Here is a 14341-nt window from a genome sequence, read left to right as displayed (position 1 = left end):
GACATCAACCCCTCACACAGGCCTATAGAGGACTCAGACGTCAATACCTCACACAGGCCTATAAAGGACTCAGACATCAGCCCCTCACACAGGCCTATAGAGGACTCAGACGTCAATCCCTCACACAGGCCTACTGAGGACACAGACATCAACCCCTCACACAGGCCTATAGAGGACTCAGACGTCAATCCTTCACACAGGCCTATAGTGGATTCAGACGTCAATCCCTCACACAGGCCTATAGAGGACTCAGATGTCAGCCCCTCGCACAGGCCTATAGAGGACTCAGACGTCAGCACCTCACACAGGCCTATAGAGGACTCAGACATCAACCCCTCACACAGGCCTATAGAGGACTCAGACGTCAATCCCTCACACAGGCCTACTGAGGACACAGACATCAACCCCTCACACAGGCCTATAGAGGACTCAGATGTCAATACCTCACACAGGCCTATAAAGGACTCAGACATCAGCCCCTCACACAGGCCTATAGAGGACTCAGACGTCAGCCCCTCACACAGGCCTACTGAGGACACAGACATCAACCCCTCACACAGGCCTATAGAGGACTCAGACGTCAATACCTCACACAGGCCTATAAAGGACTCAGACATCAGCCCCTCACACAGGCCTATAGAGGACTCAGATGTCAGCCCCTCGCACAGGCCTATAGAGGACTCAGACATCAACCCCTCACACAGGCCTATAGAGGACTCAGACGTCAATCCCTCACACAGGCCTACTGAGGACACAGACATCAACCCCTCACACAGGCCTATAGAGGACTCAGACGTCAATACCTCACACAGGCCTATAAAGGACTCACACATCAGCCCCTCACACAGGCCTATAGAGGACTCAGACGTCAATCCTTCACACAGGCCTATAGAGGACTCAGATGTCAGCCCCTCGCACAGGCCTATAGAGGACTCGGACGTCAGCCCCTCACACAGGCCTATAGTGGATTCAGACGTCAATCCCTCACACAGGCCTATAGAGGACTCAGATGTCAGCCCCTCGCACAGGCCTATAGAGGACTCGGACGTCAGCCCCTCACACAGGCCTATAGAGGACTCAGACGTCAGCCCCTCACACAGGCCTATAGTGGATTCAGACGTCAATCCCTCACACAGGCCTATAGAGGACTCAGATGTCAGCCCCTCGCACAGGCCTATAGAGGACTCGGACGTCAGCCCCTCACACAGGCCTATAGAGGACTCAGACGTCAGCCCCCCACACAGGCCTATAGAGGACTCAGACATCAGCCCCTCACACGGGCCTATAGAGGACTCAGACGTCAGCCCCCCACACTGGCCTATAGTGGACTCAGATGTCAGCCTCTCACACAGACCTATAGAGGACTCAGACGTCAGCCCCTCACACAGGCCTATAGAGGACTCAGACGTCAGCCCCTCACACGGGCCTATAGAGGACTCAGACGTCAGCCCCTCACACAGGCCTATAGAGGACTCAGACGTCAGCCCCCCACACAGGCCTATAGAGGACTCAGACGTCAGCCCCTCACACAGGCCTATAGTGGACTCAGATGTCAGCCTCTCACACAGACCTATAGAGGACTCAGACGTCAGCCCCTCACACAGGCCTATAGAGGACTCAGACGTCAGCCCCTCACACAGACCTATAGAGGAATCACTGAAAGTATCCTTACCAGTGGCAGAGAGAGGAAATCTCTTCAAGGAGTTGTTGTAAAAACTGCATAAAGGATCATAGGCTCTGACCTCCCCTCTTTGGACACATTATATACACAATGCTGTCGGAGGAAAACTCAGAACATACTCAGTGATCAACATCACCCAGCATTATGCCTGTTTAGGAGGAAGAACTTTATGATACAACCTATGACACCGCAGGCCAGAGAGCATGACCGCCTACAAAACACGATTCTACAACAGCTTTATCCCAGCCACAGTTAGACTGGTGGCTAAGCACATTAAAGTGGGTATGAAATACAGCCCCCCCCCCCCGTGGACATTACCTGGACAGTTACCACTCCAAAGAGGCAATCAGACACATCAGAGCACTACAGCCTCACTTTCATTCTTTCCCTTAGGTAGTCAAATAACTCTTTCAGTGCAATAGTCTAACAAACATGTGCAATATTCCACTTTTCTGTACATTATACTGTCTTGATATTATTTCTGTGAAATAATTCACTCACACACCCAGGCCATGCACTCTGTATCCTGTATCTGCATCTGTACACAGTGTGTAACCACTTACTGTATTACGTTCTGGAATTAGTGTGTTGGCTGCTTTTATTATTTACATTTTTTATATTATGTTATTTAATGTTTTAAAAAACGGTCTCTTCTCCTCTGTCTCTCTATTTTTTAAAAATGACTCTGGGAGATACGCACAAGAATTCCAATGTACTTCTACTGACCTGTTCCTGTGCAAATGGCAATAAAGATATCTACTACTACGCTACCAATGATATACCAGGCCCTTCAGGTCTGGGTGTGCAGCAGGACCACAAGACAGGAGAGTTCAGGACAACTGACTTCACTGACTCGACCTGGTCCACTGATGCTGAATAACCTCTCAGGTGACAATGAGCGAAAGCGGAGAGATGTAGGTGGGAGCTATGGAAGTGAGAAGAGTGAGCAAACTGTAGGATATACCCAAGATGACGTAAACCAGGATGGGTTACCAAAACATAATAGTGGAAATTGGTGGTATAAAGGGGCTGATACACCGCTGCTTCATTAGGGAGGAGGATTGTGTGGTGTGTGCGAGTGCAGAGCCTCCAGCTCAGGGAGTCCCGTTCCCGTACACTAATAACCAGTGTGGAGACTGGGGAATGGAGAGAGTTAGAAGAGTCTGGAAGGGTCTGTGTCAGGATGGTTTGATTCCCCTGATAAAGTATGCAAACTTAAATCTAGTCCGAAAGTGCGCATGCAGTACTGTCCATATTGGTGCCTGATATACCAGGGAAATATTAAATATGCTTATAGGGTGGACAGTTTAGGCCTTGGGAAGGTGGACAGCGATATATTATGGGGCAGAAATTGAGTTTTTTTCAAGGGACTTCCTTGTGAGTGTTTTAAGAATAATGGGACAGAGGAGGTGGGCATCTCCGGGGGAAACTGTCGAACTGTTTGGGATGTGAAAGGCGACCAAATGCAGAATGGAGAAGTATGGAGCATTCCGCTGGATGCATTAGAGAACCAGAGCGTACCTCTGGCAGATACGTGGTGGCTGTGTGGTCAGGAGGGAGGATTGAGGCCTCCTCTCCCCAATAATTATGGAGGCCTCTGCACTAGGGGGATGTTAGCTAGCCAGGTGGATATTTACTCTGACAAACAGCCCTCTAGGTTCCACAGGTTTGTTACGAGCTGCGAAGATGATCCCAGTGTGTATATAGATGCCATATGCCAGCCGAGGGGCATTCCAGAGAAATATAAGGTGAGAAGTGAGATAGCTGCAGGGTTTGAATCAATATTAGTTTGGCCTACTGTTAACAAAAATGTGGAATGGAAAAATTATTTGTACTATAATCAGCAGAGGTTTACCAACTATACTCAGGAGGCACTCGCATCTCTGGGGGAGCAGCTTCAGGCCACCAGTCTGATGGCATGACAGAACAGGATGGCCCTGGATTGGCTCCTGGCAGAGAAAGGGGGAGTGTGTGTGCTGTTCGGGGATCAGTGCTGTACATTTATTCCCAATAATACAGCCCTGGATGTTTCATTTACTGAGGGTATGAGAAAGTTGCAGGGGTTACAGGATGAGATGGCGAGAAATTCGGGACAACATGACGGGTTGTTTGACTGGTGCTATAATATGTGGGGTAGTTGGCAGTAAGCCCTTATGAAAGCACTCTGTGTGCGTGCTGTGTTCATTCTTGCTTTGCTACTAATCTTTTGTTGTGTAGTTCCTCTTGTTCGCTCCCTAGTGGGAAAAGCGCTGTCTCAGCAGGCGACTATACCTGCAATGTTTAGAGTGGTGGGAGGACCGTTTGGAGCGGCAACCTCCTGGACCAACACGGAAACGGATGGCGACATAGACACCTTGGATACGCTCCTGCCCATAGCTGAAGTTCGGCCGTACCGCCTGTGAATACTCCATGTTGGAAACGCTGCCGCCTGCCTGCCGCCCACGACACCTGGGACTTTCCTGCTCATGACAGAGTGCCTGTTATAGTAATCTACAGTGTTATCAGTTATCTTTGTATTAGCCGTATATGTTTATGTAATGAGCTTGTGGTAGGTGATGTACTCCTGGTAGATTATGTATTCCTGATAATATATGCAATGTATCCTGGGGAGTTCATTGCTGTTGGTTGATTCTGAGTGTTGATAGTTTGTGAGCCATGTCAGCCATGGACCCCGAAGGGGGGCCGTGCCTGTGGCGGGCTGGGAGTGGAATTTCCCTAGATCTTAGGGTTTTAGCCCTCCCTCCTAGGCTGGATGGACAGAATTGTGTGTGGGACTCTTTAGAATCCCAAAGGGGGGAAATATATGGGATATTATTTAGCACTATACAATGTAGAATATAATCATTACGGTATTATTAAAAAGCATGCCAAATACCCGTGATGTAATCATTACAATGTAATCATTATAATGTAATCAACACAATGTAATCAATTGAGTATGTATTTGCACCTTGTATTAGCCTCAAACTTTCTGTTAGCTACTTTATGTTAGCCCTGAATGCATGAATATCCACCTTTATTAGTGTTATGCCTTATCATTATGTTGAATGACAAATATATTATCAACCCTCTAATTAGACAATGTGCAACAGGTTGAAGCTGCCAAGGTTTGCTACTGAAGGAAGGTATTCGCCCGAGTTCCCCAAAAGTTCACGACTGAGCATTTTTAAAAAACCAATTGGAGATGGTCGCACCACCATTATGTTCGGCTGAGGGACCAAACAGTAAAAGAAATGATGGACAAACTTATCACCTAGGGGTGTGGATTGATGTAAAAAACAATGATTGTGAATGGTTGAAGGAATGATGATGCTTAAGTGACGAGATATTGTTAAATGATAAGAACTTGTATAAAAATAGGTATAAAACAGTACTGGACACACTTTAAGTGTCCGGCCTTGGTTGTAACTTGTTTGCAATAAAGACTGAATTTGGATCTACACCAGCGGCTTCTGACTTCTGATTTAGCAGGGAATGAAAAACCACAAAACTAACATTTTGCCTTTTTCCCAATCTGTAACTGTTATTATGTTATTATCATTTAGAACTGAATATCCATACTCCCTTTTAATCTCATGCATCTTTTTTATCATTCCCCAGACTTTACTAATGTCAGTTTCCCGTCCTACTGAATTACAGAAGGACCTCCAAAACTCCCTCTTTGCTCATTTAACTACCCTCCTTACGTTAGCCTGCAACTTTTTGTACTCAATCAAATTCTGAAAGTTGTGAGTACTATTTAACATTGTAAAAGCTTTGTTTTGAGACTTAACTGCAGTATCACATTCCTTTGTTTACTATGAGATCTTTGGTTAGTCTGCTTTGCTGCCTCTAGAATTACTGCATCATGGTTAGATTTCTTTTGTCCGACATAAAGCCGGCCCTGCAAAACGTCACCTAACGTCACCAAGTCACATGGTACAAAAACCTACAAGACGATCGTGACAGATCGTGCAGCACGTGCAGAGAGCAAGTAAGATCGTGCAGCACCTTTCAGCCGGCATAACTGTAAATGTCGCTACTATATGCCCCTGGCTTATTTTGTAAATGTCTCGTAAATGTTCTTGTTTGTTTTGTTAATCTTAATGGTCACTGGTCAGCTATTACTTCTGTTGTAATTTAAAGCTTCAATAACAAAAATAATAAAAAAAACCTCTCAGCCGGCTGCACAAACTGGAACTGCCTCCGTGACACAACTTTGCCCTTATTGGCTGAACAATTTTAGCATGACGTTTGTATCTCTGGAAGTTCCGATGCGTTATCTGCTATTTCTCCCGAAAAGCCTGTAAAGAAGTAAAGTTTCAATAAATGCTCTAATAGTACACATAAGTTAATCGTTTATTTATTGTTAGTTACTGTAATCTTGCGCTGCTTTATGTGTTTAATCGACTAGTCTGTGAAGAAGGCATTCAAGTAAGAATTGCATTGTATTCTGTGCATGACAATAAAAACTTTGAATCCTTGAAATAAATGTATTTCATCTTTTTCCTGGCAGCTATCTTTTCACTGCTAGCAGTTTGGATCAGGAGTTGGTTATTGTAGAAGAAGTAATGTGCATGCAGGTGATATTTGTATAGATGTATCTACACCCTTCTGGCAGTGCGGCCATCTCAGTCAGGTCTCGCACTACGAGGAGTAGAAGTTGTCTAGTTTGGCTGCTGTCAGTTTATATTACAAGTTTATATTACAGTTTATATTACAGTTTATATTATTATATTACACTCCTGCAGCCGCCGGCAGATGGCGCTCCCCCTCACGTCAGCTGGAGTCAGACCGAAGTGAAGTCGAACGCACCCAATGGCTCCTCCCCATTCCCAATTATCAAAAAACCCACTAATTGAATGGGTCGCGTAATTATCGCTATGAATTCTGGGAGTCTGTGCAACTTCAAGACCGCAGCTCTCGTGTTACTTATAACAAGGAAGGAATATTATTCTATATTTTTAATGGCGACCGAATGATTGATTGATATAATGTAGTGTTTCATTCTATATCCTGTTTTGATAAGATATCGACATTTCGTAAACATTCGATATACAGTTAAACCATAATTGGTCCGTCTTGTTTCTTTGTCACCCAGAAACTTCACAACTGTGTTGTGAGCGGATTTTCAGCGCTTATATGTTTTTAAACTTGTCTTAAAAATTTGTGGTACTTCTACGTTTCTGCGCTTTTGTAAATGTAGATCGTATGTTTCGTCATTTGATTAAAGCGTTTGAAGACTTTGCAGCGCTCTGACACCAATCGGCCACCGTAGCTTAGCAACCGAATCATAACAATTCTTTTCCGTTTAGAGTTTTCATTTGAACATTTAAAGCAGCTCAGACTTGCAGTTTATCAGCAAGAGAGAAGACGCGAAAGATGTCCATCGTGAAAACCACCGTGAATCTCCAGAGGATTGACTGGCTGCTGCCGAAAGGTGCAGTCAGTGTGCGGATCGCCCCGGAATACATCCCAGGTCCAGTTGGCCGAGGTAAGGATGGCAAAATGATGCCCAGACTAACTCAGCACTTAAAGAGTTAAAGTCAGAATATGCTTGACTAGTCTTCTTGAATCTTCTGTTCTATTATCTTGTTTTAGAAGTACATGTCTAAATAATAAAGTAGTTCACCTTTAGCTTTAATATACGGGAGTCTTTTTACATGTCTACTGCATTATATTATATTTAAACATCAGAGAAAATCATCATGAAGTGGTAAAGTAACAGCTGAATATGTCCTAATATACGGTGTTTCCCCGAAAATAAGACAGGGTCTTATATTAATTTTTGCTCCAAATGACGCGTTACGGCTTATATTAAGGTAGTATTTTCCCAAGTATAACATGCTACAGTATATTTACCGGTATTCATGAAAAAAATCCACATTTATTCAAACACAGACATCATGTCATCTTCTAACAGTATCTTTCCATGTAAACAATTTGACGGTGAATTTATTCATGAACAAAATTCTGCTGTATACTGCATATGTTTATTCAAATATAGTCGTAATGTCATGTTCTTCTGGAACATCATCGTAAATCTCCAAGTTCCAAATTCCGTCCTGAATATCTCGCAACTCAATTTCCTGTAGAACCAGTGTCCCCAATCTCTCATGTTTAGCAATAACTCTGTCCTTAAATGAGCGCCTCTTGTCCATGTAGCCTTCTCGTAGTACAACCGCATCTCATTCTAGTTACCGTACAATCCATGGGACAATAACTAGGGCTTATATTACGAGCTTCTTGAAAAATCATGTTAGGGCTTATTTGCGGGGAAACGCGGTAGTAATCAGAAAAAGCATAAATCTTAGTTTGGTACCTTGAGAGTGAATAAATAATGCAACTTATGGAAAGTGTAAGATAAGTAAAGGATTTGACTTAATAGTCAGTTGTTGATGCCAGCATTTGGATTGAGTGGGCTGCTATATTTGATGCACATGAACCTTTCCAGTGTTGTTTTTCGCTGTTGTTCTGCGTATCAGGGAATCTGTGCACAAACTGGCTTGTTTTTATAGGTCAGGTTCCCCTGCTGAAACGCAGACGGCCCAAGTCAAGACCAGCGCATAAGTTTCCCAAGCGTGTGTTTCCTGTATCCAATAAAGACTGCAGAATTTTTCTTAGTGTGCAATACCGACTGCCAAGTGTGATATCTGTGATGGTTGTGATGTAGTGTTGTTGTACAGTGACATAATGTTTCATTTAAATTAAATATGCTGTCCCCTGTCTTTATAATCCCAAAGGACAAACCAGTTCCAGTGATGCTGGCCGTCGGAAGAAGTGCCGCACCAGGCCGCCGGCAGCCAGCTCCCTGACCACGTCTGCCTCTCCTGGATCTGCTGCCATCCCGGTGGCAACCAGCAGGGGTCAGCAGGGCACAGGCCGCCGTAGAAAAACGGCGGGAGGCCGGTCAGGGCGAAGAAGGAGGTATGACCAACAGAAGGGGTTAGAGCCTAAGCCCAGCTCACCAACCTTCTCCTCCTCTTCATTTTTATTTCCGTCTTCAGCCCCCTCCCCTTTTGTTTCATCCCCATTTCTTTTTATGGGCTCCTCTGTTTTATCCCCACACTTACTCACACCTGTTAGCCCAGCTCCACATCCATATTCAGCTCCAGGCCTGGTTCATCTGACCCCTCTGCTTCAGGCTCCAGCACAGGCTGTAGCCGCCTCATCTCACCTGGAAAAATTCTATTGGTTGTATAACTATTATGTAACAAAGTACTCTAAAATGACCTATGACGCCAAGTGCTTTACTGAGTACTGGTGTCAGGAGTTTTGGAACAGACATTTAAATGAAATTAACTTAGCGAAACAGGGGAAGAATGAGGATAATGAGGGTACTCATTCAACCAAGAGGCGTAGGATTGATGAAGATGAGTTCATCTTTCCTATTGATGCACTGGAGCAGCTAAGTACCATGCCCAGGGCTCAGGAGATGGGTGTGGAAATGGGCTATCAGTCAGATGCACATAGCTACATTTCCCTGTAGATTCAGCACATAATTACACAAGAGTTGTCATACATACTTAGGATAAGATAAAATACCATGTAGTTCTATAGCATAAGGTACTATAGGATAAGATTAAGATAGGATAAGGTTAAGATTGTATATAATAAGATAGGACAAGTTAAGATAGTCTTAACTTGTATGCCATTTTATGTTTTACAAAGACATGATAAATTACCATAAGTTTAGGATAAGATTATATAAGATAACATAGTATAAGAATAAGATAGGATTGCATAGCATAAGATAAGAAAGATAGGATAAGATAACATAGAATAAAATTAAGATGGGATAGGTTACGGTAAGCTTAAGATTGTATAACATAGGATTAGATTAATTATAAATAAAGCAGTCCTCCTTAGAGGGGGGGTGGTGGAGGGAATATTTAAAAAATAAAAATAGGGTTAGTTAACATAAGGTAAAGATAAGATTGTATAACATAGGATTAGATTAATTATAAATAAAGCAGTCCTCCTTAGAGGGGGGGTGGTGGAGGGAATATTTAAGAAATAAAAATAGGATTAATTAAGATAAGATTGTATAACATAGGATTAGATTAATTATAAATAAAGCAGTCCTCCTCAGAGGGGGGGTGGTGGAGGGAATATTTAAGAAATAAAAATAGGATTAATTCAGAAGGTTAAGATAAGATTGTATAACATAGGATTAGATTAATTGTAAATAAAGCAGTCCTCCTCAGAGGGGGGTGGTGGGGGGAATATTTAAGAAATAAAAATAGGATTAATTCAGAAGGTAAAGATAAGATTGTATAACATAGGATTAGATTAATTATAAATAAAGCAGTCCTCCTTAGAGGGGGGGGTGGTGGAGGGAATATTTAAGAAATAAAAATAAGATTAATTAAGATAAGGTTAAGATAAGATTGTATAACATAGGATTAGATTAATTGTAAATAAAGCAGTCCTCCTTAGAGGGGGGGTGGTGGAGGGAATATTTAAGAAATAAAAATAGGATCAGTTAACATAAGGTTAAGATAAGATTGTATAACATAGGGCTACAGTGAAGAAATCAAAAATTTCAAGGCAGCATGAAGGTAATGCACAATCAGGGATGTGCAATTTCTGAGGCATGTATTCAAAAAAAGTATTTTAATTGTGTTTTATGATTCATATTTGACTTAGTTCATGAAATAAAATGTTTTTTTCTACAGATCAGTGTTTTTGTATTTTGTAAAATACGAGAAATACTGTATGCATGGTAATGTCAGGTGTGCAAAATGTTTGTGCTAACAAAGGACACAGAGCCCCTAGAAGGGCACAGAGCCAGGCTGAGCACCACAGCGCTATCCAGCCCATGGCTGCCGATGGTCACATTCCACCAGAACCCCCCAACACTAACTCCCCAGGGAACTTCCAAGCAGCAGAGCAGATTCCAACAACCGAGGATCAAAGGAAAAGAAAAGATACTGGCAGGAAGAAGATGATCTTGTGGCCAAAGGTTAAAAATGTAGAAGTTTGGAGAACAAATGTGTTACAAATGAAATATTATTTGAAATGTGCTACAGCTTAATCATTCTATCATACATCTATCCATCCATTTTCCAAACCGCTAATCCTACTGCGTCGTGGGGGGTCCGGAGCCTATCCCGGAAGCAATGGGCACAAGGCAGGGAACAACCCAGGATGGGGGGGCCAGCCCATCGCAGGGCACACTCACACACCATTCACACCTACAGGCAATTTTTTAGCAACTCCAATTAGCCTCAGCATGTTTTTGGACTGTGGGGGGAAACCGGTGTACCCGGAGGAAACCCCACGACGACATGGGGAGAACATGCAAACTCCACACACATGTAACCCAGGCGGAGACTCGAACCTGGGTCCCAGAGGTGTGAGGCAACAGTGCTAACCACTGCACCACCATGCCGGCCCAAAAATTTAAACAAATTCATTTTAAAAAACTTTAATCTCAGAGCCAATTGCCATTTGCCCACAAATATTTCAATTATTATTGTTTATGATTATAAATGCCGAATACATTCCTGGAGCCTTCGATTTAGCATACACAGTGCCCTCTACAGGATTCTGTCGAAACAGCATCTCTCAACCTCGTTCACAAGATTTGTGTCTTTTTCACAAAACGTTTTTCTTTGTAAATCCCAAAATCTTCCTATAAATGTATGTATGAATGCTTCTCGTCTTTTTCAGTCACACGAAGCCTTTATAAATGAGCTCCCCGATTAATCTGTTTACATGAAAACATCTTAATTGCGTTAAGGCATGTAAACGTAGCCACCTAACGAAAGGTAACCACGTGACTTAGCAGACTGCATGTTCCTCATCTCCTCTGTATGGACCATAGAGCTGTGTATCGGAGAGTCTGACAACACGCTACGTTTCAAGATACAGGCATTACAATTCAGATCGCTGCTCTATTTTGCCATTCTTTTTAAAAAATCTGCTTTTAGGAAAACATGGCACATTATAGAGAGCACACCACCAAATGGATGAAATCTGAGTAAAAACATTTGATTTTTAACGCAATCAGAATAAAGGGGTCTGCATTTATCACTGTCCCTGTAACAATCCAGCATCGTAGCACTACAGCTATTTCGGATTCAGCCAACGAATAACGTTGCTAGTCAGCAGCCTTGTGCAAGCTACTGAAAATTACTAATTACCAATTACTGTATATAAAAGTAATTATAATAAGGGTGGGATTCGACCGTGTGTCTGCCTGGGGGGTCGCCGGCCAGGATCGCCAGCAGTTTGGACGTGTGGTTGGTGCGGCAATGTGCTGCATCAGCGTCTGCTCCCTCTGCCTGACCTGCCCTGTATAATTACATAATCAAGGAAAATAACAGTGGGCTAAAGGTTGCATAGTGATCACATTAACATCGCGTCGATGTTGAAATACATGGTGCAAACAAAAGTAGTGGAATTACACTGACGAGTTACTACCAACACTGCCAGGCAGCTAGGTTTGCTAATGCTAACGTTAGCAGCGCACCCATATGCTACTTCCTCTCGCAAGATAAGGCAGCGTTACTGTCACTGTGTAAATACAATGAGATCTCTTTGGAGCAAGCCTGTCGATACCATGTTAAGTGTAAAACCACAAGTAAAATACCTTAAAAATAATAGAAATATAGATGGTGCTGAACCATGGTGAACAGTGGAGTCATAACAGAGGCTGTGCGTTGTGTTCAGTCACCTTTCACTGTAAATCACACATGGCTTCACAATCTTTTGTGTCTGCTCTGAATCCCTCAGGGCTGGAGTGAAAACTCCATTCACACTAACATGGTGCCAAGTGGTATTGGGTAGACATGATTCTATCCTTTTTGGAAGTAATTTGTTTTACTGATTTAAATAAGTTTTAAAAAATTTCAAAATGTAAGGATAGCTCATTGTATCCAAAGGGATGTGCCAAGCTTGCAGTGTTGATGTGCTGCCACCTTCTGGGAAAACGATGAACTGATTTTCAGATTAAGAACATGTATGGTTTTCTGGTATCATTTGAGAACCGTTCATGCTGCGAACCTATGCTTATGGGTTAGGGTTAAGCTTGGGTCTAGAGCTCAGGGTACTTCCAGGCTTGGAGGCCAAGGGTAAGGTCTCTCTTTCCCCATGTAAGCATTGAATGATGATCCAGCACCAGGGCTTGGGTAAGTCACCACGAGTTGGGAGCCTCATTCCCCAGGTAAAGGATGAACGATGTCCATCCAGCCCGGGGATTCTGGTGAACCTCTCCTTACGCTGGAAGCCTCCTCCCTCAGGTAAGGGTTTAAGAATCTCGCGGTACTTCCATTGAGCCTTGGGGTTCTGGAGAAAAATCCCAGGGCCATCCAACTGTAGCAGTGTGGAATTTTGCGGGTAGGACTTGTTGATTATTTCCGGTAAGTGTGTGTGGGGACCCCTAGTGTGTGGAGGCGTCATTGGCGTTTCCCGGTCCGGTAACTCCCCTTCCACACCGCAGTGGTCTGCCGTGGTACGCTGGCATGCTGGCTGAGGTTCACACTTATTCTGTGTCTTGGTGGGAGGTTTTGCTGTTTTAATTAGCGTTAATCCTCTGCTTGATTTAAATGGCTAATGGTAATATTTTATATTGCAGTGTTTCTCTTGTGTCTGTGTTGCAGCTCCAGTGGTTGCAAGTTATTCTGGTGACTAGGCCTATAGCTACTTGTCAGTTGCTTTACTTGATGTGTTTTAATTGTAGTTACGGTTGTTGCCAGGATTACAGTTTCAGTTGCTCGTCAGCTTCAGTTTATGCCTCTTCCAGCAGGTTTGTCAGACAATAATAGTTTGAACCTGCACTGTGGCTGCTGTGTTTCCTACGTCAGTTTTTCTTTTCCGTCAGTCTTGTCTTGTCCTCAGCCGGTCCGATGTCGCCCAACAACTGCTGCTTGAAGCTCCTGATCCTCGGTGGGACATCGGCGATGCGCTGGGAGCCTTGGAACGCGCTAAGGATCGTCGCACCTTTTCCTGCATTTGGAGCTGTTTCATTCCCTAGTTCTGCGACTTAACAGACTTTGGGCCGCCCTTTCTTTCTGTATGGGACTGATACAGAGGGACAGCCTGTATTCTGCTACTCATTGTTTGCACTCTTCATAGTTTTCAACACTCAGATTCTTGGTTAGATTGGGGTATTTTCTGGGAGACTGTGAGCAGTGGCTGCCTCGATTGATCTGGCTGACTAAGATTTGATTGGTCTGGGGTGGTGGTGTTCACACTTTCACCTTGTGCAGTATATTTGTGTGGGGATCAGTGTGGTGGAGCACAGGTGTGTGTGTGTGTGTGTGTGTGTGTGTGTGTGTGTGTGTGTGTGTGTGTGTGTGTGTGTGTGTGTGTGTATGTGTGTGTGTGTGTGTGTGTGTTAGTTTAAGGGACTCTATTCCCCCTTTTGATCAACTTCCCCGGACACCTGTCTCCTGCTTGAGTTTAGTCAGCCAGTGGCCAAAGGCTGGTTGCTGGTTTATTTTTTAAGGTTGTTGATGCTAAAGCGCTTGTCTTGTTTCTTTGTTTTATATTTTCAACAACCTGTTAATAGTACAAACACGTCTCTAGCTCCATTCGGTAAATGAACTTGTGTGCTCTTAATTTAGAGTAATTTTTCCTGTGGTGAAATACCCCAGGTGGCGTAGTCGTGTCCTTGTACTACTGACCGCTCTCTGCCACAAACACTTTACCCTAAACCTAAGCCTAATCCTAACC

At 43.6% G+C, this 14341-nt stretch overlaps 2 protein-coding genes across 2 annotated transcripts in view; both read left to right on the top strand.

The window, feature by feature from the left end:
• LOC125721948 (tripartite motif-containing protein 29-like) overlaps positions 1–14341 on the top strand; it is a 234386-nt gene that overhangs the window by 25091 nt on the left and 194954 nt on the right. The window lies entirely within an intron of this gene.
• Positions 6540–9471, top strand: LOC125721950 (uncharacterized). The gene is made up of 2 exons (XM_048998188.1): positions 6540–7154; positions 8404–9471. The coding sequence occupies exons 1-2, from the start codon at positions 7043–7045 to the stop codon at positions 9147–9149; spliced, it is 858 nt and encodes a 285-aa protein (XP_048854145.1). The 5' UTR covers positions 6540–7042; the 3' UTR covers positions 9150–9471.

Source organism: Brienomyrus brachyistius, unplaced genomic scaffold, assembly GCF_023856365.1.
Source record: "Brienomyrus brachyistius isolate T26 unplaced genomic scaffold, BBRACH_0.4 scaffold36, whole genome shotgun sequence".
NCBI lineage: Eukaryota > Metazoa > Chordata > Actinopteri > Osteoglossiformes > Mormyridae > Brienomyrus > Brienomyrus brachyistius.
The sequence above is the reverse complement of the archived record's forward strand: the minus strand, read 5'-3'. Positions and strand labels throughout refer to the sequence as shown.